This window comes from Pipistrellus hanaki, assembly GCF_964339955.1.
Source record: "Pipistrellus hanaki genome assembly, chromosome: 11".
NCBI lineage: Eukaryota > Metazoa > Chordata > Mammalia > Chiroptera > Vespertilionidae > Pipistrellus > Pipistrellus hanaki.
The window spans coordinates 3,954,215-3,978,550 of NC_140513.1; the positions used below are offsets into that span (position 1 = coordinate 3,954,215).

The window sequence follows — 24,336 nt, forward strand, 5'->3', positions numbered from 1 at the left end:
CGCCTCCGGCGCGACGACCGCCCGCGGTCCGGGGAGCGCGGCGGCCATGCTTTTGCGGGGCGAGCGGAGGGCGTTGCGGTGGCCATGTTTTTGCGGGGCGAGCGGAGGGCGTTGCGGCGGCCATGCTTTTGCGGGGCGGCCCCCACCTGTCATCTTCGTGCGTGGCTCTGGCCCTGCCCCGACGGGCTTTAGAAGACACTGCCCGTCAACAGGGGTGTGTTCTCCTGCCACTCGGAGAGCAGCTGCTCCGGGACACCAAGCGCCAAGCGGGCTGAGAGGGGGACACGCTGCCCCCAAAAGACCAGACGGCACCTGGGAGGGAGCAGGCGGGACCGCGGCCCCTCTTCCCGGGTCCAGGCGTCCCCCCCGCCGCCTGCAGACCGCGCCCCCGCCCCGCCCCGGCCCCGCCCCGCCCCGCGCCCGCGACCAGCCTCCGGGGCTCGGAACTGGCCGGTGACCGCCTAGAGCCCTCCTCCCCGCCGCCTGCCGCCACCCGCCCGGCCGGTGGGTGGGCGCGGGGCCGCCTGGACCGCTGGCGGCGGCGACACGGCGACCTTGGCCCGGAGGCCTCAGCGGGACCGCCAATCGCGGCGGCGGCGGCGCGGACTTTGCCCGGCCGGGAGCGGGCGGACTGAGCCCGCGGGGCGGCCGCCGGGATGTTGGCATTCGCGGTCAGGACGGCGGTGAGTGCGGCCGGAGCGGCCCGGCGGGCCCTGGACGGCGCGGGTGGGCGGGCGGGCCACGGGCTGCTGTCAGGTCCACAGGCTGTCAGCGGCCCCCTGTCCAGCCTGGCCCGCTGCTAGCTGCCCGGGTGGGATCGGTAGGTGGGCTTCCGGGTTTGGCAGAGAAAGAGACTGAGGTTCAAGGTCAGAGGCGGGATCGAACCCACGTCCTGTAGCGCTAAATGTCAACTGGAAAAGTCAGTGGCACTCGACTCTGCTCCGGGCAGCGCCCGCACCCTTAGCCCTGGGGCCAGGGAACAGGCTGACATGGAGCCTCTGCCACTGTTGTGCTCTGACTCACACACCCTGTGCACGCTCAGCCCAAGCCGTCTCTGCCCAGGCCAGAGCCACTTCTCCAACCCCATCCAGTTGGTCAGCTTCCTTGGAATTATCAAATGGCCCCGGGGGGGGGGGGGGGGGAGCCATAGAAACTCACGTGGAGGCATCAAACTGGGCTGCCCAGAAAGAGCTGAGAACTGGCAGGAGGTGGCAGGTGGCAGCCCCAATGCCCTCCCTCTTCACTAGGCCCTCCCGGGACCTGTCCACACACACACACACACACACACACACACACCAATCCTCCCCAGCGGGCAGCCTGGAGCAAGAAGCACCGTGCCCCGATTTGGATTCCTGTCCTCTCTGATCCAAGCCTATCTTTGTTTGCATCTCCCTCCGTCTGTGCCAAGAAGTGCGCTCAGACAGACATGCCAGGCCCAGAGGACTGACAGTCCCCGGCCGGCCCGGCTGGCTTCTGGCCTCGAGGCTCTTCCAGGACCCCAAGGCTCCGCCTCACTCCTGCCACTTGCCACCTGAGCTGTGTCCCCATCCCACAAAGAGCCTCGGGGTCACCTTCCGGGACCTGCCGGGTGACCTGATCACTTTAGGTCACAGATTTTTGCCGGAGAATCTGAGGCGAGGAGAGACCTGGCGACTTAGATCTCATCTAATCCCAAAGCCAGTGTCCTCTGGTTTATTTTTAATGCCTGAAGTGCCCCACTCTTTTTTGTTTTTTTAATATATTTTATTGATTTTTTACAGAGAGGAAGGGAGGGGGATAGAGAGCTAGAAACATCGATGAGAGAGAAACATCAATCAGCTGCCTCCTGCACACCCCCTACTGGGGATGTGCCCGCAACCAAGGTACATGCCCTTGACCGGAATCGAACTTGGGACACTTCATCCACTGAGCCAAACCGGTTTCGACAGTCCCCACTCTTGACCCCCCGCCGAAAGAGCAACAACCCCGAGAGAACCAGGCTTTGCGGGGAGGGTGGCCCCGAAGGGCTGCCGGCAGTTCTGGGGGAAACGGGATGGGCAGGGCTCTAGTGTCCGCTGTCCACTCTGGTCTTTCCCGGGTCTGCTCTCCTATGCCAGCCCGCTTTCAGGGCTGTGGTCTACTTAGCAGCCCTGCAGTTTCTGCCCTCCAGCCAAGGTTTCCTTCATCAAACAGACCTCCGGATTCTAGCAGGTGGTTGTTTTAATACCTTTGGCTCGTCTACCTGGCTCTGGGCCCATCCAGAGAAGAAAGGAGGAAGTCTTCCAGGATTACTCCTCTCTAGTGCCCCCCTCCCCAGCCCTCTCACCTGCTCCCCATCCCCCCACTTCTGGAAGCTAGGGCTCCTGCCATAGCCACAATCCCAGATGCCACCACAGCCACCATAGCCATCGCCACTGACACCTCTGCCTCCCCCCTCACCCCCCTGAATCTTGGCTCTTGTCTTCTCTTTCCAGCCCAGGCAAGTGGCTGCCTCTTGCTAGGTTCTGCTCGCCCACTTGGTAGCACAGTTAGGCTTAGGCATCCAGCCCAAGGCAGACAGACAGGGCTCAGAACCTCAGTCCTGCCATGGAGGACGGGCAGCAGAACGAGAAGGTACGGAACAGAGCCTCTGCCTACTGCCTGCCTACTGCCGCCAATAGCCCAGACCCTCCCGTTCTCTCTCTCTCTCTCTCTGCCGGACTCTCTCTCTGCCAACTCTCACCCTCCTTGCCAGGCCACTCAGCTCTTTCTTGCCCCAGTGCTGCCCCCATGCCGCCTCCATCCCATCCCACAGACAAGAAAAAAACCTGTGGCTTCCCCCTCATCCAGAGCTGCTGTAATCATCTGGCTCTCTCTGATTTTTTTCTTCTTCCTCCTGTTTCTCAACCTGGCAAGGGTGGGAGGAAAGGAGGCGGGAGCTCCCCGAGGGGGCAGGCACCTCCCTGCTGGCTGGTGCCTGATCCCAGGGCGAGAAAGACGGGGGCCGTGCACTCAGACAGGTGAGAGGGCCCTCTGACCTCCGCAGGTGCCACTCACCTGACTCGGTTCCCCTGAGCCTGGGCAAGATCCGTGGCCACGCCCCGCCCTCCCCTGCCCATACCTGCGCCTCCAAGCTCCAGAGAGATGGAAACGCCTATAGCTCGAGGGCTGGGAAGCCGGGGCTGGCACCACCCAAGAGGCTGTCTCTGTTCCTGGAGATGGCACATAAGTGCCCAGGACTGCAGCCTGCGATCACCAGGGCCCCAGCGCCGGAGGGAGGATGAGCAGGATATTCTGCTGCCTGCAGGTGAAGCCCCTGGGCTTCCTCAAGCCCTCCTCGCTGACGAAGGTCGCCAGCCGCTTCAAGGCACACCAGGAGTCGCTGCCCCGGCTGCCCGTGCCCCCGCTGCAGCAGACCCTGGACCACTACCTGAAGACCCTGCAGCCCATCGTGAGCGAGGAGGAATGGGCCCACACCAAGCGGCTGGTGGAGGAGTTCCAGGCTGCAGGGGGCGTCGGAGAGCGCCTGCAGAAGGGGCTGGAGCGCAGGGCCAAGAAGATGGAGAACTGGGTGAGTAGGAACTGCGGGTACACGGAACCCCCAACTCCCACCCGGGCTAAAGGGAACAGGGGCCCCCAGAGGGTCGTTGTGAGAGTCCCGCAGTGAGGCCTGCCCTGCTGCACACAGAATCTTCCAATACGGTCACTCTGGCATTCACTGGCGCCAGCTTCATGGGAACTTACTCTGTGCCTGGCACTAGGCAGAGACTGGAGGAGCCAGAAAGACACCGTTGATGGCCTCAAAGAGCTGGCATTCAAGTAGGAAGGGGAGAGAGGCGATCAAACAAGACACCTGAGTGGTCAAGGTCATTTCTGTAGAAATGGAAAAGGGTGATTGTGCCCTGGCTGGTACGCTCAGGTGGTTGAGCATTGCACCAAGAGGTCGCCGGTTCTATTCCCAGTTCTCTCTCTCCTCTTCCTCTCTCTCTCAAATCAATGAAAACACTTTTTTTTTTTAATGGATGATGAGAAAGAGGGGTGGAGAATGGAGGCGTCTTCATTCTGTGCAGCCCGGCAGAGTGGTCAGGGAAGGCAGGGGGGAGGTGGTGTTGGGTCTGAGACAGTCGGAGCAGCACCAGCAGAGGCAGCAAGCCTGGTGAACCCAGAGCAGACAGAGGTGGAGTGGAGTGCCAGGGGGGGAGCTGCAGGCAGAAGGAACTTGGACTTGAGCTCAGTGGGAAGAAGCTGCAAGCTGGCTTCAAGCAGGGGTTGTGTTCAGTGACGGATTGCTCTGGCCTGTGTCAGTCGGTCACGCAGGTGTGTTCACCTCGTGGGAGTGTGTGTGCATTCGCTCCGTGCACTTTTCTGTGCGCATCTTAGACCTTAACCCCGAGTTCAACGTGACCGCCCTGGCCGCTGGGAGCAGGAGGCGGTGGGAAGGCGGGGCCGTCACCTGAGGGAGATGCTGGCAGGGAGAGGGGAGGTCAGTAGGTCCAGAGTATGTCTGGGAGCCAGTGGTACTTGTTGATTGGGCTGCTGGGAGGGGACAATCCTGACCTAAAGCAACTCTGTGGGGATGGGGGAGAGGAGGACTTCCGGAGAAAGGGGAGATGGAGAGAGCTACAGAAAGCCCCATGAAGGAGGAGGTGCTCTGCCGGGCTGCACAGAGGCGGCAGGCTGGGGGTGGCTGTCCTGACCCGGGCAGCTCAGGGCCCTGGACTCCGGAGTCGGGAGCTGAGAGTCTGGGGCCCAGCAGCTTGGAACTCCTTTCCGCCCGCAGTTCCTCCAGGTCCCGGCGTTCTGTGCACCTGAGCACGGCACGCCCCCTGCCCCTTGCCAAGGGCCCGAGGCCGATGGCCCGGCGCCACAGCTTCCCGGGGGGCCTGTAAAGAGGCACATCCTGCCCACTGCTCCCCGGGGGGTGAGGAAGCAGGGCGGGGGCGGTCTCCGGGCAGAGAGGCGCCTTGGGCAGGCCTGGAAGGGGCGCAGGCGGACAGGTTGCAGTCAAGCATGTAAGGCTCAAGGGGGACCGTCCCGGGAGCTGCACGGCCCGTGACGAAGCCTTCCATGGCCGCGGTGGGCCCCCGAGAGGCAGTGCTGCCCACGGCACCGCCCGCGCTCCGTCATGGGCATCGGTGTATCCTCCTGGCTCCCCCAGATGGCCCGCCCTGAGATCCAAGAAGTGTCCACTGCCCCATTCGACACCAACAAAACTCAGGATCTCCAGTTTGGCATTGAGCCCAGGGCCTCCGCTTTCCTGGAAAATGCCCAATGGGGATGAGCAAAAACTCATTCATTGGATTTCCTTTTTCTATACTTCTCTCTATTCTATCAGGAATACATTTTTATTTCAAATAGTAAAAATCATTGACCAAAATTTGTAAGATAAAGAAACATGATTCAACATATTCAGTGGTTGAGTGTCAACCTATGAACCAGGAAGTCATGGTTCAATTCCTGGTCAGGGCACATGCCTGGATTACAGGCTCCATCCCCAGGGTGGGACGTATAGGAGGCCACCAATCAATCATTCTGTCCCATCATTGATGTTTCTCTCTCTCCCTCTCTCTCTCTCTCTCTCTCTCTCTCCCTTCCTCTCTGAAATCAATAAAAATATTTTTTTTTTGAAAAGGAAAAAGAAATATGATTCACATTTCTGCCTCTTTCCCCCGCCCCAGGTTTCCTGCCAGCCTTTCCCCCACATCTTTCCTTGGCCGGTGGGACACTGCTGGTGGGGGCAGGGGGTTGGGGGTTCTGGGTCTGAGTATTCGCTTTAGGATCTGTGCTCACAGAGGGGGCAGAGGGTCCCCTTGCCCTGGGGAAGGGTCACCCCGTCCCCACCCCCCTCCTGACAGGCTCTGGTCCTTTCCCCAGCTGTCCGAGTGGTGGCTCAAGACGGCCTACCTCCAGTACCGCCAGCCCCTGGTCATCTACTCCAGCCCCGGCCTCGTGCTGCCCAGGCAGGACTTTGTGGACCTGCAGGGCCAGCTCCGGTGAGTGCCTGAGGCTGGGGCAGGGCCAGCAGGGGGCAGGGCCCGAGAACCACTTCCTCCAGGAGGGTGGAGGGGCCCCAGTCCTGCTCATTATCTTTCACCCCCACAAACAGCTTTATGAAGGAAGGGGTGTCATTCCTATTTTACAGATGGGGAAACTGAGGCCCAGAGCAGGGAGGGGCCTGCCCAAGGTCACCTTTCAGTGTTGGCTGAGCTGGGGCAGGCAGCAGGGTCTTCCTGGCTCCAAAGCTTCATAGCTTTGCACTGAGTCCTCCTCCCCCAATCCCTAAACCTGGGGCCACCCCCACCTCCTTTCCTCTCGCCTGTGGCCACGGGATGACCTTTGTACACAGTCCCCTTTTCCACATTCGGCCATGTCACTTGCCCTGGCCTCCGTTCCCGTCCTCCCGGAGATAAAAATACCAGGGACAAGCATCGCCGCCCAAGCACCGGCCACTGCGGCCGCCACCTGCTTCTCTTAAAGGCGCCAGGGCACCCTGGGCTGGTCTGGGGTTCAGGCCCAGGAACTCCAGATGGCGGTCCGCATGCAGGGGGCCAGGGGCAGCCGGCGCCGGGCACGTGGCCAGCATTTCTCCCTGCGCCCTGTGCCCTCCGCAACTCCCTCTGGGCTCAAAAGGGTGAGCTGGGACTTGAACTCAGACCCACTCCTTCACGTTCTGCAAGCCCTGAGTGAGGAGTGAAGCAATCGGTGGCTCCCTTCACCCCGCAGGCGTCCCTGGCCTGGGGCTGTCCTCAGGGTGTCCACACCTCCGCTGATCTCTAATTGTTCCCTCCAGGTTTGCTGCCAAATTCATCGAGGGTGTGCTGGACTTCAAGGCCATGGTTGACAAGTGAGCAGTCCGGCCCGCCCCTACCCTGCCTGCCCATTGACACAGTCACTCCAGCTTGACCCAAACCCTGGGGCTGGGCAGCCAGAGCTCAGCTGCTTTCACTTCCTGTTGGCCCAGCCTGGGGACTGGGATGCCTTGTCCTGCTCCAGCTGCCAGACTTCCTCCTGGTGCCCCTGTCCCAGAGGCCCCTGCAGTGGCGTTCCAGCCAAACAGGCCCCGGAGGCCGTCTCCCCTTGGCAATCTGAAGCCCGGAGCAGAGGGGAGTTCCAGGGTGACTCATGGCGGGCCTCCGGCCCCAGCCCAGCTCCAGGCCCCGCGTGGGCTCAGGGGAAGTAGGGACATGAGGAGGGCAGACGGCCACTGCCGTCAACCCTGACTTAGCTCTGCCGGCGGGCCCAGCAGCTCCCTTCTCCTTCGTACTTGCCCAGCGGCCCCTCCCTGTCCCCCTGCCCGCAGTGAGACCCTCCCGGTGGAGTACCTGGGCGGGAAGCCGCTGTGCATGAACCAGTACTATCAGATCCTGTCCTCCTGCCGCGTGCCAGGCCCCAAACAGGACTCGGTCATCAACTTCAGCAAGACCAAGAAGCCGCCCATGCACATCACCGTGGTGCACAACTACCAGGTGGGCCACACAGGCCCGTGCCCCAGGAGCAGGGTGCTCTGGGCATCTCTACCGGGTGCCCGGCTAGGCCCCAGCCTCCGGGATGCCGGGGGCCTTGGCCTGCCCGCTGGGGAGAACAATGTAGGGTCCTCCTCCTCCCCCTTGGCCTGACCCCGTCCCCTCAGCTGGGCCGGGACAGCACTCCTGCGGCCTCTGGGTGCCAGGGCAGGAGGCGGCGGCGGGGGGTGGGACGTGACTGCGGGGCCTGAGGTGGTCACCGGCCCCTCCCCGCCTGCCCGGACAGTTCTTCGAGCTGGACGTGTACCACAGCGACGGGACGCCCCTCACCGCCGACCAGCTCTTCGTGCAGCTGGAGAAGATCTGGAACTCGTCGCTGCAGACCAACAAAGAGCCCGTGGGCATCCTCACCTCCAACCACCGCAACTCCTGGGCCAAGGCCTACAACACCCTCATCAAAGGTGCCCGCGGGGGCGGGGCCCGGCCCCATCCCGCTCTGCCCTCCCGGCCCAGGTGCCGCTCCTCACTGAGCCTCTCACCGGAGCAGGTGCTCCCAGCTCAGCTCGGGGAACAGCTGGGGCCAATGTTCCCCCAATGTGGCCAGGAGCAGGTGGGGTGAGCCTGCCCCTGGCTGAGGAGCCCTCCTCTGCGCCACAGGCCCCCGAACCCGTGCTGAGCCAGGGACTTGGGGGACCTGCCGTTTCTAGTGGGCCGGGCACTGGGCGCTCCTCACAGAGGCTCCGGGGCTTCAGCCCTGTGAGTGGGAAACTCTGAAGCCCGCCCCAGCCCTCGGGAACGTTCTGGGGGCCCGGCCGCCCCAGGCCTGACACGCCCATTTCTGTGCCCCTCCCGCCATGCCCCTGCAGACAAGGTGAACCGGGAGTCGGTGCGCTCCATCCAGAAGAGCATCTTCACCGTGTGCCTGGACGCCGTCATTCCCCGGGTCTCGGAGGACATGTACCGCAGCCAGGTGGCCGGCCAGATGCTGCACGGCGGCGGCAGCAAGCTCAACAGCGGCAACCGCTGGTTCGACAAGACGCTGCAGGTGAGGCCGCAGGGCCTGCTCCCTCACCTGGTCCCCTGCGGCTCGGGACTTCCTGTCCCCGGGCGTCCTGGCCTCCGGCTTGTAAACAGACGAAGCCATCAGTGGACGCGGCTGTAATTACCCAGCAGTCAGCCTGTCATTACCGGGCCGGGCCCAGAAACCGCTGTCACCCCAACACACCCCTCAGCACATCAGAGGCCATGCCTTTCCCTCTCTGCAGCTGTAAAACGGGCTGTGGTAGGACTCCCAGGTAGAATAGAAGCAGGGGGTGCGTGGTGTGGCCTAGGATGGGTCCAGGGGCCCCGTGGGTGTCAGCTCCTGTTAATGACTGTAATCAGTCAGCGTAACTCTGAGGGGACTTCCTCTGGGACCAGCCAGAGTGGCTGCAGGGACGGGTTAACAGGTCCCCACCCCCCGCAGTTCATCGTGGCAGAAGATGGCTCCTGTGGGCTCATCTATGAGCACGCGGCCGCAGAGGGGCCGCCCATCATCTCCCTCGTGGACCACGTCATCGAGTACACGTGAGTGTGGCCCCCTCTCCCCCCCTTTCCCAGTCCTGTGAGGGTGACGCGCAGGTGAGACCCTGTGCCCGGGCATCTGTCTCTTCAAGAGGAGCCAGGAAGCCGCATGGGCTTAGAGCCAGACAAGCCAGGGTTTGCTCTGCACTTCCCAGCTGCGTGACCTTGGACCAGGCCCGTCCCCCGGCAGGCCTCCTTCCTTTGGCCGCCTGAGAGCTGGGGGACTTCAGAATAACTCCCAGGCGTCTCCCTGGGCTGCCCCTCAGCTTCAGGGACCCATCCTCCCGCCCGATCCCAAGGCGGGCCCGGTGCCCCGCACCAGCATGAGCCCAGCCCGTGTCCGTGCAGGAAGAAGGCCGAGGTCGTGCGGTCCCCCATGGTACCCCTGCCCATGCCCAAGAAGCTGCGGTTCAACATCACCCCGGAGATCAAGAATGACATCGAGAAGGCCAAGCAGAACCTGAGCATGTGAGCCCGGGCGCTGGGGCCAGGCCCTCAGTCTGGCGGCTTGTGTGTGAGGCTGGGTCTGAGCCCTCTCCCCGGGGGTGGCAGGGCGGCAGGTGCCCGCCCCTCACTGCCTCGCCCCACCCCCAGCATGATCCAGGACCTGGACATGGTCGTGACCGTGTTCCACCACTTCGGGAAGGACTTCCCCAAGTCGGCGAAGCTGAGCCCGGACGCCTTCATCCAGATGGCGCTGCAGCTGGCCTACTTCCGGTGAGCCCGCCCGCCGCCCGCCGCCCACCGCCCGCCCGTAAGGAGGCGGAGCCCCGGCGGAGGCGGCCTGTGCTCACCCCGTCTCCCACGCAGGATCTACGGGCAGGCGTGCGCCACGTACGAGAGCGCCTCCCTGCGCATGTTCCACCTGGGCCGCACTGACACCATCCGCTCAGCGTCCACGGATTCGCTGGCCTTTGTCAAAGCCATGGATGACTCCAGCGTGCCGGTGAGAGGCTCAGGGTGAGGGTGGGTGAGCTGGGCTTGGCCATCTCCCTCCCTGTCACTCTGTCAGGCAGAGCCATGGATTTAGCTCTGAGCTTCCTGGCAGCCTAAGAGAAAAGGGAACTTTTCGTTCACTCACTCATCAGCAGTGAGCATCTGCCCTGGAATGGCGGTAGCTCTACTTCCTCTTCGCAGAGTGCAGTGCTGGTGGGAGTGGCCCGAGGTGGGCGGCAGGAGCAGGGAAGGGACAGGGCCTCAGCTCCCTCTCCCCTCGCCCCGCAGGAGCCCCAGAAGGTGGAGCTGCTGCGGAAGGCCGTGAACTCCCACCGCGCCTACACGGACCGGGTGAGGGAGCCCTGTCCCTGTTTGCTAGACCGCTGGCATCTCCCACGTCTGTCCGTCTGTCTGTCCCTGCAGAAAAGAGCTGCTCACCCTTAGCTTAACGACCCCTCCCCTGTGCCCTGTACATCCCCATTTTACAGTTGGAGAAACTGAGGCTGGGCAGTGACTGCCCTGGCCCCCGGTTCCAGGTGGGCTTCTGGGTCTTGGGTCATAGAGCCAGGACGCTGAGGCTACACACAGTGGGCCATGTGACAGCTCAGGCTGCTGCTGGCCGCGGGAGGCCTGGATTCCCAGCCTGACCCTGCCTCTGAGCACCTGTGTGCCAGGCTCTGCCTATGTTACACACAGATGTCCATTTAGGTCTCAGCCACCTTACAAGGGAGGTCAGTGACCGTCCCCGTTTCACAGACAAAGACACTGAGGTTCCAAACGTATATGTGCCAAGGTCCCCCAGCCGGGATGGGCTAAGCCACCAGATCCAGGCCTGTCTCCTAATCCTACACTGTCCTGCCTTCCTGGGCCTCAGTTTCCCCACCTCTGAAGTGAGGGCTTTCCTGCCTGGCTGCTCCGGTCTCATGGTCTGAGGGGCCAGTGGAGGGAAGAGGCGTCGCTGCCACAGGCTTCTGCGGGGGCAGCAGCACCCTAAGTCCCGCAGCCCCCCCCTGACCGCACCCCCTCTGCAGGCCATCCGGGGGGAGGCCTTCGACCGGCACCTGCTGGGCCTGAAGCTGCAGGCCATCGAGGACCTGGTGAGCATGCCCGACATCTTCATGGACACCTCCTACGCCATCGCCATGCACTTCAACCTCTCCACCAGCCAGGTGGGCGCTGCCCCTGCCCTGGGCGCCCCGGGGTGGGGGGAGCAGGACCTCCGGAGCTGGAGCAGAAAGCTGCACTGACCAGGGCCGAGCTCTAGGACATGGTCAGACCTCGGTGGAGGCGTGGCCCTGGTCACCGGAGGCCACTGGGAAGAGCTGAGTTCTGGCAGAGGGTCTGGGTCAGGGGCTTCACTCCACTCAGGCTGAGGAGGTGGGGACCCCCCAGGGGAGAATCACTCATTCGTTCACTGGTCAGACACGAGGGAACACGTGATCCATGCCAGCCCGTGCTGGGCACTGAGGCCCAGAGTGACCGCCCAGCCCTGCCCTGCCCCGGGGCTCTCCGTGTAGGCTGGCAGCACAGGGAGTGCTGGGGTCAGGAAGTCCCCAGGAATGGAGAGGAGGCTCCATGAGGGTGAACCATAACTGCATGCGGCGGGCAGAGGGAGGAGTCGCCTGTCTGATGGAGAAGAGGGTTCCCGGGAGAGCACACAGGAGCAGAGTCTCGGGGAGGCAGCTGGTGCCTGAGGAGCTGGAAGGGGCCTGGGGGGTAGGGCGAGTGCCTGAGTCCGGTGCCCCCCCAGGTCCCCTCCAAGACAGACTGCGTCATGTTCTTCGGGCCGGTGGTCCCCGACGGCTACGGCGTCTGCTACAACCCCATGGAGTCGCACATCAACTTCTCGGTGTCGGCCTACAACAGCTGCGCGGAGACCAACGCCGCCCGCATGGCGCACTACCTGGAGAAGGCGCTCCTGGACATGCGCGAGCTGCTGCAGAGCCCCCCGCGGGCCAAGCTCTGAGCCGCTCCGCCGGCCGCCACAGCCAAACGCCTCCGATGGGCCACCACCAGCTCCCCTGTCCCTCCCCCGGCCTCCGATCTGACCGAGCCAGGGCCGACTCCCCAGGGCCTGCAGGCCACGCCAGCTGCCTTCCCGGTCCCCCAGCGCCATGGACTGCTCAGAGCTGAGCAGCCGGAGGCCCGGGCGCCGCACGCATCGCCCCGAGCAGCCTTCCCCTGGGAAAGGGAGTCCCCTCCATCCCCACCAGCGGGACTGGGAAGTCCTCGGAGAGTTCAGCTCTGATCCGTACTCCAATCCGCAAACGCCCGACGGCCTCAAGACAGGACTCTCTGGAATGGGGACTCCAGGCCTCCCCAAGGCCGAGGCCAGGGTGAGAGGCGGACTGGGGACGGGCCGTCTGCCGCAGGACTGCCCTGCTCTTGTGAGAACATGGCTCAAGAGCCCCAGTGCCCTCGCGCCCACGCTGGTTCCTGAACCACGTTCCTGGCGGTGAGAGTACCGTGCTAGGTAACCAATAAAGGGGAAGTGTCTTGGTGAAGAGGCATTCCAGCTGCGAGGCCGGCCGGTGGGGGGCACCTGGCTGCTCCCGGCTCGCCCTGCCTGGGAGCTGTGGCCAAGCAGCCAGTGGCCCCAAGGGCTCCGAGGAGCCGAGAGGAGGTGTCCTCAGACCCGTTCTCAGACAACTCCCCCTACCCGGTACCACGGGCTACACGGATGGGCACAGTTCTCCCAGGGGCAGTAGGACCCTGTGGGCCCGGGTCTGGTGGGCCAGGTGTGGCTGCCACCCGGGCTAAGGCCTCACCCTGCAGCCCCCACGGAACCCTACAGGAGTGACGCCCGATCACAGGACCACCTGATCAGAACCCTACCCCCGCCTGTCCCCGCCCCCAGGCACCTGGCAGAAGCTGGGTGTCGTGCCAGCGTCAGTGCCCACTCCAGGGGACACCCTGGCCCTGAGGCATGAGCCAGCCAGAGCAGAGGCCGGGGTGCGGGTGGGAGAGCTCAGCAAGCCCGAGGGTGCTGGCCTGGCTGACCGGAGACAGTCACGTGAGCTGGATCCCGTGGTGGTCTCCTTTTCTCAGATGAGGAAACAGGCTCAGAGAGGTTAGTCACCAGGCAACTAAACACAGAGTCCCAGAGCCATCCTTCAGGTCAGGGTATGGGAGCCCCGGTAGCCAAGCCCCCAGGCCCACGTCACACCCGCCCAGGTGACCAGGCAGGGTGAAGGGGAGGCCATGGTGGGCATGGAGGCCTGGAAGGCACAGAGGTGTTGGCTGGACTGGGGCACTGACCTGTCGGACCTGCTGGGTCCTATGGAGTCCCCCGCAGCCACGAGGTGGGACCAAGGAGGTGAGAGGGTGTGCCACTGCCCGAAGTCCCAGCACCAAGAGGCGGGACCCACACAATGGCAGGAGGGGGGTGGCCCTGGGCCTGGTCCCCCCCCCCGCAGCAAGGCCACAGGGTGGAGTGATGCCAGGAAAAGGGAATAGGGTACATGAATGCCTGTTCCTGGGCCAGAGTGGGAGACCAGGGAAGTCCATGACAACACACAGGCTGCTGTCCTCTGTACAGGGGGTGCTGTGTAGTGCAGGGGAGTCCCAGGAAGCGGAGGCCCTCAGCAGGCGGAGTGAGAGCTGTGGGAGCACTAGGTGGGCTGCGGGGAGAGGGGGCAGGCCACGGGCATGGCACAGACACCAGGAACTCCCAAACTCGAGTTCGAAGACCCACACGGGGCTGAAGAGAAGGCAGGTTTCCCCAAACTCTCCTCCGGAAGTGAGGGCATGCCCTGGCACTGGTGTTACCGGCTCACTCAACTCCTCAGAGCCGCAAGTCCCCGGGGAAAGCCAGTTGGCACCTAACAAACCGTCAGTGCGAGAGGGACGCCTAGAGGGCCCTGGTGGCCTGGAGGGGTGGGGGGGAGGAAACGAAGACACTGAGTCATTCCTCCCGAGGATGTGACCGTCACTCACTCTGGGGTGTGCTGGGTGTGGGCCAGGCCAGCGCTGAAAGGTCTCCGGACGCAGGGAGGGATATTGGGGAGATGGCACACCTGTGGGGCTCTTACTCCGGTCTCAACGTTACGCCAGGGGGCACCTGGGGCACGGGGTAAAACTCCCAGAGACCGCATCGCGCGTGAACCCCAGACCGTGCTGCTGGGCCTCGCCATCCGCTTGGGTCCACGGGACCACTGACCTGCCAGAGCTGCGATGAGCTCAGCCAGCGGAGCCAGAGAATTCGGTCAGCGGCCCAGAGGGGCCAGGACAAGACCTGATGCCCATGACACAGGTGAAGAACTTGGGGTGTTTTTGTGTGAAAAAGAGCTGTTCTAAAGAATATATTTTGGGCAATGCATTACTTGAAATGTGCATATGTGATAAACAAGTGAATTAAAGATCACTGGCTCTTACCTAGATACCCTACGTCTGTCTGTCCAGGGTGGTCTGAGCTTGACTTTGGCTGTTCGTGGGGAGAGTCCAGAGGCCGGAAGCGAGGGCAGGCCTGCAAGGGGGTGAGGGCTGGGCAGCGGGAGCCACACAGGCCACGTTAGAGACGAGTGCTTTATCCAAGGGCGGGCATTTGGGAAGATGCCAGGGCCTGACCGTGGGGAGCTGTGCAGCCTCCAGGCCGACGGGGCTGGCATGTGAGACTTGGTGACCAACCGGAAAAGAAGTTGGGGGGTGGATGTGGGGGCCCGCTGAGGTGAAAGCAGGGAGCGGCTGGGGCTCGGGGACGTCCAGGCCTCACAGCCCTTCCTCCCTCGTGGTTTACTTTCCCTTCAGCTGAACCTACCTGCTGAGCTCAGCCTGTGTTTCAGCGACTGGACTTTTCCATTTGGATTCACTTAAGTCTTCCAGGTTCACCTTAGGTTCTCGTTCCCCGCAGACATTCTCAAGTTTGTCTTTTTTTTTCTTTAAAAACATAACCTTTACAGCTTGTGGCTGACCATTCCAGCACGAGGCATTGGCAGGTGTTTCCCGGACCCGTTTCCGGTTCTCCCTCACGGCGCCGTGTCCTCTGGGCCAGCTTTACTACGTAGTGTTCACTGGAGCTTAAAACTGTCCGTACGAGTGACTGGAGTCTCGGATGGAGGCTCCTTCCTCCAGAGATCAGCTCGCTCCGGCCTCCTATCAGGTAAGGCCTCGTTTACTGAACGTCAGGCTCTGTGGACCACGGGGGCCCTGCCCCACAGGCTTGCAGCTCGGGTGGGGACGGAATTCTTTCTGACCCCCTCACTCCAGGGGGCAGCCGTTCTGCATCTCAGCTGTGAATCGAGGAAGGGTTAGATTCCCGTCCTGGCCAGCCCTTGGATCGACTTACACTCACTCACTCCCACAGCCTCCCAAAACCCCGCTGTTTGCAGCCATTCCTTCCAGAGCAAGACCTCCAGCTGAAGACTGATGACAGGAGTGGAGGTGTCACCTGGAGAGGCACACACCCTGGCTGTCCCGTCCCCAGGCCTGCCATGGAGGAACGTGGCTGAGAGCGGGTCCAGAGCAGCCAGGACCACGCAGGGAGGCGGGGGACCGAAAGGGGGCACTCCAGCTTCCCATGGCATTGGCCTCCTCAGGGGGCAAGGTCGCCGCCCCACTCCCAGTGCGGCCCTGGGGGCTGGGAGGGACTGGAGAGCTGAGATGCTCATGATCTTATGTTTTTATGGTCCCTGCTCCTCAGGGTCCTGGTCTCCAGCCTCCTCCCATGAGCTCAAGTCAACAGGTGCTCAAGCTGCCAGAGTTCAAGATTTTATTTTAAAACAATAGTAAACAATTTCATTGATTTTTCTTAAACCACCTCACACTTGGCTTGTCTCAGGCAAAATGTAAAAAATAAGGAGGGGAGGGGGGGAGGAGAGGAGAGGCAAATGTGGGGACTGACCAACCTTCCCCAGAACCAGGCCGCCGGCCTGGCGTCTGGAACGGCTTTGGACACTGTCTTAAACAACCGGGAAAAGAAAGCACCCGAACATTGTGCTTCAGCAGCAGGTTACGAACCTCCACGGAGAGAGAGGGCGGGGTTCGACACAGGTCCCAAGCAGCCTGGTTCAGTTCTAGAACCTTCCAAGAGTCTGGAAGCATGTCCACTCCACATCTCCACATCACAGAGACGGAGAGATCAAGTCCCGTTAGGAGGAGCCGTCCTCTGAGCTGGACAGCGGGGCTCTGTGCCACACCCCGAAACAGGCTCAGGGTGCCCCGGGCAGGTTCCCGGCCGCTCGGAGGGGTTGGGAAGGATAAGGAATGTTCAGAGCGAAGAGAGAAGGGAAGGGCACGGGTGCCAGGCGCCCACCGGCCCCTCCTCTCACCGGCTCCGGTTCCTCTGCGTTTTGTTCTCGTGGAGATGAAGACTAACCGCTCCCACTGGCAGGACCAAAAAGAGCTGTAAACAGCTTGGGTTGCTCACCCACATGTGCAGGCTCTTGTGCCAGCAGGGACCGCTGACTGGGGGACAGGGGACCGGAGAAAGCCCTTGTGGTGGAGGGTCAGTGCGGGGAGGACACATGATAGCAGCCGCGGACGAGCGCTCTCTCTGGGCCCTGGCCCCCAGACTAGGAAACACTGAATGAGGTTCTGGAATGGCAATGGTGGCAGGGAGGGCACAGGGGCGCCCTCTGGTGGGCCCCAGGCCACCTTTCAGGGCAAAGGGCCTGGGCCCTCTGTACCCGGGGCAGCCAGCGCAGAGCAGGCTCTTCCGGCCCCTCTCCAGAATCCTGCCTGCCGTTAACAAAACCAAAAAATAAATAGTGTGTGTTTCTCACGCCCCTGGATCCCTGCCTGCGAGCACAGGTGCGGGGCCGCCTCTAGCCCGGCCCAGGCCCCCCACCAGCCAGGCGCTGTCGGCAGCACAGGTGCGTCTCCGGCCGAGCGGCCCCGCCAGCAGGGGCTCCAGGACCCTGGCCGAGGGCTGGCCTGGCCCCTCGGGCCACCTTGTTCATGGAAATTAAAGTAAGAAAACAAAAGGCTCCACTGGCGACGGGTCTACTGAGGTCTCCGCTCCAGCCCTCTGCACTTCCATCCGCAGGCGTGGTGCGGCCGGATCCGGAGGCTGGGCCAGCCACGCCCCGGTCACTGCAGCTTCGTGCCCAGCTTGCGCTGTCTGTTCCTGCAAAACGGGTGGGAGTCTGGAGTGAGGATGCCTGGGGCTGCGAGGAGGGGACACCTGGCATTCGGTGCCCCCCCAGCTGTCCCCTCCCTACCCACAGTCCCATCAAAACGGGTGAATGCCCACCAGTAGCCAGTACCTGGCTCACCGAACTGCCTCCCGCCGGCAGCTCTGCACATGCTGTCCCCCTTCTGAGAACACCCTCTGCCACCCCGACTTCCTCCCTCCACACGCAGCTGTCTCCCCGAGCAGCACCCAACCGCCGGCCCCGCCGGGTGTCCTGGGCGCTCAGGCCCAGGGCGCCATCGCACAGGGAGGAGCCTTGTTCTTCGCGGCTCCTGACTGCTGTGGCCGTGTCTCTGCCTCCCGGCACACCGCCTGGCACAGAGCAGGCCAATGCAGAAACTTCGGGAAATGAAGGCAGGTGTGGCCATTGAGCCAGGTGACGGGGGAGGGCCGGGCAGGGCAGGGCCTGGGCCAGGACCATTCTGCGAGTCAGGTGGAGTCGGGGCCAGCTGAGGGCTCTCCAGTAATGGGATTGCCTGCCCTCACCACCCAAACCCCTTCCTCCCGGACCAGGGCTCTCCCCTTAGGCTCGTTAGGATCACTGGGACCAGGATGCACTGGACACGTTTCCAGATGCCCTGCCCTGCCCCGCCCCATGACCCCTCTCACCACCTCCTAGGAAACCTCAGAACCGGAGCCTGGCCTCGCCTCAGCTCCCCTCTGAACCCCCACCAGCCAGGCGCTGTCGGCAGCACAGGTGAGTCTCCGGCCGAGCGGCCCCGCCAGCAGGGGCTCCAGGACTGGCACCGACCCATGGGAGCAAGAGCTCCATCAGTAGCTTCAAAGCCCAGCTCTGCACCAACCTGCTGGGCAGCGGCACCTGCTTACCCCTTTATGGGCGTGTGTCCTGACTAAGCACCCTGCGGATCTCCGGTCTGGGCTGCGGGGGCTACAGCATGGCTCCGGGTCAGCCGGCCCGGGCTCCCAGCCCAGCGCCCCCACCCACAGCCTCTAAGTCACCCAGTGACCCCCCTCCTCTCAGCCTGTTCTCTCAGCTGTAAAACGCGGCCCAGCGGGGCACTGAATGAGGCGGTGCAAACAGCGCTTCGCTAAGTGCCTGGATCGCGGGGAGCCCCTGAGAACGGGAGCGGTGGCGGCCCCCTGAGCCAGGCCCAGTGAGAGCTGAACCCTAACTCACCTGGCTTCTGCCCGGGTGACTGTGTACTCAAACCAGAGGACGTTGGGAATGAGGCTCGTGTCTCGAATTAGAAAGAACTCGGAGATCGGCCTGCAGAGACAGACACCCAGAACCCGGACCTGTCAGAGCACAAGCTTGTCAGCAAGCCAGAGTCCCCGGCAGTCCTGGAGTCAGCCAGGCGCCTCCCCCACTGCTCAGAGGCCTTGCCCGGACTGGCCCCCCCCCACCACCACCCCGGCCACTGGGAGAACTGCAAGCGCCGCCTGTGACATGAGGCAGGGCCGCCCACAGCGCACCCAGTGGCGGGCCTCAGGCTGCTTTCGGAGTCCCTGAGCGCCCAGGCGGGGACAGAGAAGCCACCGTAGCTTCCGGCGTGAGGAGAGCTCTGGGCAACAGAGAAGCCAGGCAAAGGGGGCCTGCAGCCTCAGGCGCACCGGAGGCTGGGGAGGAAATCCCAGGCCCTCCCACGGACGGCCCTGCCACCAGAGGGGTGGGACCCGGGGCGGGGCAGGCAAGCAGTTACCAGGATGCTATCCTGGGGAACAGAGGAGTGAGGACCTCCTGGGTGATGGCGAACCAAGCGATGGCCATGAGGCTCCCGGCGACGCCCCCGTACAGCACCTGGCTCCAGGTGTGGTAGCGCAGGTAGACCCTGGGCCCAGGACAAGGGGAAGGTCAGAGAGCCGGCCAGACACAGGCCTGCACAGCCCCCACGCCCCGTACCAGCTCCTGGGACCTGTGTGCACACAGGCAGGAACTCCTGTGAACACAGCTCAAATCTACTTCCAAAAGAAGGGGGGGAGGGGGGAGACAGACCGACAGCGCCTCACCGAGGAGGAGAGGAGGAGGAGAGGAGGGGGAAGGGGAGGGGGAAGGAGGAGACCCGCCTCCCTCCTCCTCAGCCCTGGACTCAGGGTGCCTGCCGGGGCTCCTCCAGGATGCTAACGGAAGGCTGATGTGTGGAGGGGTCCCCGGAACCCTGGACTCGGCGGGGAGGGGCAGTGGAGCCGACCCCACAAAATCAGAAGCTGGGACCCTCTCCCCATCCTACCCTACAGGCTCCGAGACTCAGGCCTGCAGTGAGGTCCAATCGGGACCAAACACCCAGCGGGCCCCAGCGGGCAGGGTGGTGGTCCTCCCTCCCCGTACCTGCTGTAGGAGACGAGGAAGGCCGCGGTGAGGAGAGCCAGGGAGAGCACGTGCCTCCACAGCAAGTCCAGGAACCTGGCGTTGTTCGTTTGGTGCATTCTGGGAAGACAGGCCTGTCAGCTGGCCTCAGCCCACAGCCTGGAGCCCGGCCCCCCAACAGCCCCTGGCGCCACCCACAGGCCCCCTGGGCGCCCTCTGCCCTGGCTGCAGCGCCCACCCCGGAGGAGGCCAACCCCCGAGTGGCCAGTCCAGGGCCGCTCCCGCCGGGAGGGCGCTCACCTTAAATACAGGAAAAGGAAGGAGTAGACGGAGAAAAACCACATGAACTGGGAGTGGCTGGAGGGCATCCCGTACTTGGTGCCCACTGAGCCGTGGAGACCTGCGGGGAGAGGACAGGGATGACGGAGGCTGCAGGCCTCCCACAGCGCCCCCACCGGGCGGGCCCGCTTCCCGCAGCGGGGCCTCACCTCCGCAGGGCCGCGGCTCCTGGACCACGTGCTTGATGAGCCAGTTGACCCCCTCGTTCAGCGCCAGGCCCCCGAGGAATGAGATCTGTCGGGAAGATGTTGGTCAGCCGGTGCCTGCCGGCCACCGCCCAGCCCCAAACACCATGGCCCGACTGAACCTCCAGTCCAGCCAGTGGGTGACCTGGGACCAGCCAGGAGCGCCACACCTCAGGGAGGGCGGAGGCGTGGAAGGGACGGCGAAGCCGGCGATGAGCGGGTGCAACCCCCCTCCGTGGGGTGGGGGCCGTGGGGAGCAGTGGAGGGCCTGGGGGCTGGGGGGACAGACTCACTCACCGTGTGCAGCTCCCGCTTGAATATGATGAGGGTCACGAAGCCGACGATGACAAACACAGGGCTGAGGCTCAGGTAGGCGAGGAGGTGGCCAGAGAGGTCACCTGGGCGCGCGGGGAAAGGGGGTGAGGACGGAGCATGAGCATCAGCGAGGGGCCAGCCCGTGCACAGCCATTAGCACGTGAGACCGGAGTCAGGGCCAGCAGCTGAGGACGCCTTAGTCAGCAGAGTGGGAGCTGGACTAGCATCCGGGTCTGGGGCCTAGTCCGAATACACCCACCCCGGCCAAGACAGGAATTTGGGCCCGGCTCCGTCCGCCCAGAGACGGGCTCTGCCCGGGGGCAGCCCCGCAGGCACACGGTGCCTCTGGACGCAGGGCTGCGCCGGGGCCGCCCCGGCCGAGCCCGGCTCCAGGGCACCTGGAATTCTCCCGCCACACAGACGCGGGTCTGAGCTGCAGGCTCCCACGAGGGCCAAGGCCAAGGGTAGGGCGAAGGCTGTGGCATGGACGCCAGCTGCAGTAACAGCCTCTCACTGCCCCTACTGGCAAGAAATTGGCTACCTAGTCACCACCTGCTCTTTACCATCCTGACCGGCCGGGTGTGGGGGGGCGCAGGGTGAGGACTGCCAGCCCCTTCTGAGAGCCGAGGGCACCGCCGCCAAGCGATGAGGGCCACTCTCCCCCTTGCTCGAGGACAGGGCCGATGTCTAGTTCTAAGACCACCCTCCCCATTCAAGACAGGACAGCTAGCCCTAACCGGTGTGGCTCAGTGGGTAGAGTAACAGCCTGCCGACTGAAGGGTCCCAGGTTCGATTCCAGCCAAAGGAACATAGCCAGGTGGCGGGCTGGATCCCTGGTAGGGGGTGCAGGAGGCCGCCGATCAATAATTCTCTCATCACTGACGTTTCTCTCCCTCTCTCTCTCTCTTCTCTCGCGCTCTCTCTCCCTTCCTCTCTGAAACTTAAAAAAAAATAAAAATAAAAAAAAGATTAGATAGCTACGTGGCACTCTGGGGTCAGAGGGCATGGTTCAGTTCCCGTGCCAGCACTTGCTGCACGACCTCAGGCAAAAACCCCACCTCCCTGAGCTCAGCTCATCTGTGCAAAGGGGTAACCAGTACCCACCCCCTAGGACTACAGGCGGCACCCAAAGGACTCGCAGTGAGGGCCTGGCAGAAGCTGGTCCGGGCCAGTCCAGGGCCACTCCGACCGGAAAGAGCTCACCTGGGAGCTGGAATGAGACGGGACCTGTGTGGCACCCAGCTCGGCCCCTGGCACCCAGGACACTTCCACGCTCGGGGCTCTGCTCGCCCAGCAGTTGGGAGAACCCAGCGTGGGAAATGGCCCACACCATCAGCCTGGCCTCACACACCAGCACGGAAGGTGCCCACACAGGGCAGAGCCCAGACTCAGGCTGAAGAAATGGCACACAGCTGGCCTCACCCACACCTACCCAAGGCGGGGCTGCCACCCAGCTGGGTGACGCGGTGGGGTGAGCCTTCCCCTTCCTGGACCCGTCACTTCAGCCACAAGCGGCCTGGCCGGTGCCAGCCCTGAGATCCTGGGTCTCTCAGCCGCCAGCCCAGAGCACCTGGCCCTGAGGACAGGGAGGAGCTGGTGTTCCCAGACCTCTGGCCAGCTCCACGACCTGTCCCGCAGCAGCACTAACCTTCCTGCAGATGCTGTGACTCTGGGTGCAGATGCCTCCACTCTGCTCCAAGCCCTCCATGGCTCCCTCTGCCTTCGGGACAAGTCCCACTCCAGCCCAGCTCACTGGGCCGCCCCAGCCCTGCTCCGCTCCCACCCTCTGCCTTCGGGACAAGTCCCACTCCAGCCCAGCTCACTGGGCTGCCCCAGCCCTGCTCCGCTCCCACCCTCTGCTCCAGTTCCCTGAGCACACCGCGCACTGTCCTACTTCGCGGCTTCCCACCTGGGATGCTGCTGGGTTAACGCACATACACTGAGCTCCCACCGCCCGGCCCCAGCGGAGCCTGCGGCTGGCGGGGAGCAGGAATAGGTAACCTGCGCCATTCCCGGCATGCCTGTTGGTGTAGCTATCAGGCTGTCCGTCTCTCCCGCGGCCGCTCCCATAAGGGCAGGGACAGGGTCTCTACACAACACCCAACCCCCGAGCCCCGAACAGCACCTGGCACTTAACGAGGCTCAATAGTAACGGCAAGTGAATGGGGACTGGATACAGGAAGCAAGGATCAGAGTGCTGAGAGGTACAGAGAAGGATAGGGGGCCACAGGAGAGTTAGCGGGGGGCTAGACATTGTGGGGTTCCCCCGGCTCAGCCAGTTCCCTCCTCGGGCACCCGCAGTCCTGCACAGGGTCCCCATCACAGCCTGCATCGTGCTGCTCCCAGCAGCCCGGCCCGCTTCCTTGTCCTGGCTCGTAGAAATGTGAGCACTCAGAGAAGCCATGACGGTGCCGCGGCCTTAGCCAAGTCCCTGCCCCTCCCCGGCTACAGTCTTTCTCCCGGAAAATGGGCTTATCCGCCTGGTCACCATCCTAAACCCAGAGCTGGGCCAGGGCCTGGCACTCAGGAGGCGCTCCATGGGTGCTGGCTGAGTGAATGGATGGGTGGCAGGGCAGGCAGGCTGGTAGGGCCCAGCACCTGGCAGGGCCACCCCAGCCCCAGTATAGGCCAGAACACCCAGGGTCAAAGTTCTCTGGCGGCCAGCCCAGGGGCCCTCATCAGGGCCACGTTCTCACATCTCCGCCCAAAAGAGCCACATTTGAGCAGGTCCTTCCTGGGACAGCCAGGGCTCCAGGAGGGGCTCACGTGATACCATCCATCCTACCCAAGGAGGTGGGATGGGCTGAGAGGGTCCCGGGAAGGTGGGCTGATGTGAACCGCGGTTGTTTACTGACACTTCCTGTGGCCAGCACCCTCGTCAGCATTCCTCGCGCCCCTGTTATTTGGTTCTCACGCCACCAGAAGGGCGGCCCGGTGATGACCCCACTTCAGAGAGGAAGTAAGTGGGGCGCAGACAGGTGAAGTCGCTTGCACAAGGCCCGGCTCTGACCCCAAGGCCCACGCTCCGGCACCCGCTCCCAGCCGCCTCCAGAACTGGAGCTCCAGGACCTCCCGGCCGGGAAACCCTGTGCTTCTGGAGCAGGGAAAGCTCCAGAAGCCAGGATCCGGGGGCTCCCCGCTCAGGGCGTGGCACCCCACAAGCACTCTAACTACGAACAGCTGCCCGGCCTCGGCTGCACGCTTCCAGCGGCCCAGATGCGCCGTCTGAAGGCAGCGGGCACTCCCTGCACGCCGGGGCGGGGGCCCGGCCTCGGGCTCCGGGGAAGGCGGGGACGAAGGGCCCAGGTCCAGGCCAGGGATCCTTTGCCTCCTCACACAGACCCCCACCCCACCCCACCGCAGCCCACCCGCGCCCCGGAACCCGAGGGAGCACCCCCGCCGCGCAGCCGCAGAGCGCACGAGCGAGCCTCACAATTTCGCCCAGCTCATCGCCGCCCCACCGCGCGTGCGCGGCGCGCGCCGGCCGAGCCCCTCGGCGGCTCCCTGTTTGACAGTTCCCTCCCCGACATCCCGGCGGCCCCTCCGCGGGCTCCGCGGGCCGCAGCGCCCGGCGCCGGGGGGCCGGCTCCGGGAGGGCGTCCTTAGAGCCGGGGCTGCCCTTTACCTGCAGGATATTCGACGTGGGTGAGGGTGACCGGCCGCCATGAAGCAGGGAGCGAGCACTGTCCGTCCGCTGCCATCTTACCCGGAGACCGGGCTTCGCCGAGCAGCCAATGGGGTGCCGGGGGGGCGGTGGTCCTGACCTATCACGTCAGGGAGGCGCCTCCCGTCCAATCGGAAGCCGGTACAGGTAGCGGCGCAGCCATTCAGCGTGCGGGCCGTGGGGCTGGTCCCAGCGGCGAATCAGAGAGCAGGGCCCCTAGGAGCTTGTGAGCCGACCCAGGCAGCTTCCAATCCGGGGCGAGCACAGGTAGGCTTCTGGCCAATCAGGGAAGAGGAGGGTTCCAGCACAAAACAGAGAGCAGACGAGCCAATCAGGAGCTGAAGCCGGCTCCCCAGTGTGGGCAGGACGGACCAATCGGGCCTTCGTTTGGGAGGCGTGTTGAACTTTGGTGGGAGCTTTGGTTTGGCCGGGACTTGCGCCAGTGAAGGCTTCCCAAGTAACCCGAGCCCGCCCGGAGCCGCAGGGACGCTGGCGTCCGTCGGAGCACGTGCAGGAAG

General features: G+C 63.9%; 2 protein-coding genes across 3 annotated transcripts; one reads left to right on the forward strand and one right to left on the reverse strand.

Annotated features, from left to right (window-relative positions):
- Positions 1 to 94: 94 nt before the first annotated feature.
- Positions 95 to 14,299, forward strand: CRAT (carnitine O-acetyltransferase). Of its 2 annotated transcripts, XM_084899817.1 has the most exons (15): positions 95 to 683; positions 2,454 to 2,592; positions 3,266 to 3,529; positions 5,833 to 5,951; positions 6,749 to 6,802; positions 7,259 to 7,424; positions 7,708 to 7,882; positions 8,288 to 8,466; positions 8,887 to 8,987; positions 9,333 to 9,452; positions 9,579 to 9,701; positions 9,795 to 9,930; positions 10,209 to 10,271; positions 10,952 to 11,089; positions 11,671 to 14,299. In XM_084899817.1, exons 2-15 carry the CDS (start codon positions 2,566 to 2,568, stop codon positions 11,884 to 11,886), a joined length of 1,881 nt encoding a protein of 626 aa, XP_084755943.1. In that variant the 5' UTR covers positions 95 to 683; positions 2,454 to 2,565; the 3' UTR covers positions 11,887 to 14,299. The 2 variants fall into 2 exon arrangements, with proteins under 2 accessions (XP_084755943.1, XP_084755942.1); XM_084899816.1 differs by lacking the exon at positions 2,454 to 2,592 and having other exon boundaries at positions 96 to 683.
- Positions 14,300 to 15,613: 1,314 nt separating this feature from the next.
- On the reverse strand, positions 15,614 to 24,101 carry DOLPP1 (dolichyldiphosphatase 1). Its single transcript, XM_084899873.1, has 8 exons — positions 23,780 to 24,101; positions 20,137 to 20,237; positions 19,804 to 19,888; positions 19,616 to 19,715; positions 19,337 to 19,435; positions 18,711 to 18,839; positions 18,188 to 18,277; positions 15,614 to 16,983 (listed from the first exon to the last, which is right to left on the reverse strand). Exons 1-8 carry the CDS (start codon positions 23,853 to 23,855, stop codon positions 16,947 to 16,949), a joined length of 717 nt encoding a protein of 238 aa, XP_084755999.1. The 5' UTR covers positions 23,856 to 24,101; the 3' UTR covers positions 15,614 to 16,946.
- Between the last annotated feature and the right edge of the window lie 235 nt (positions 24,102 to 24,336).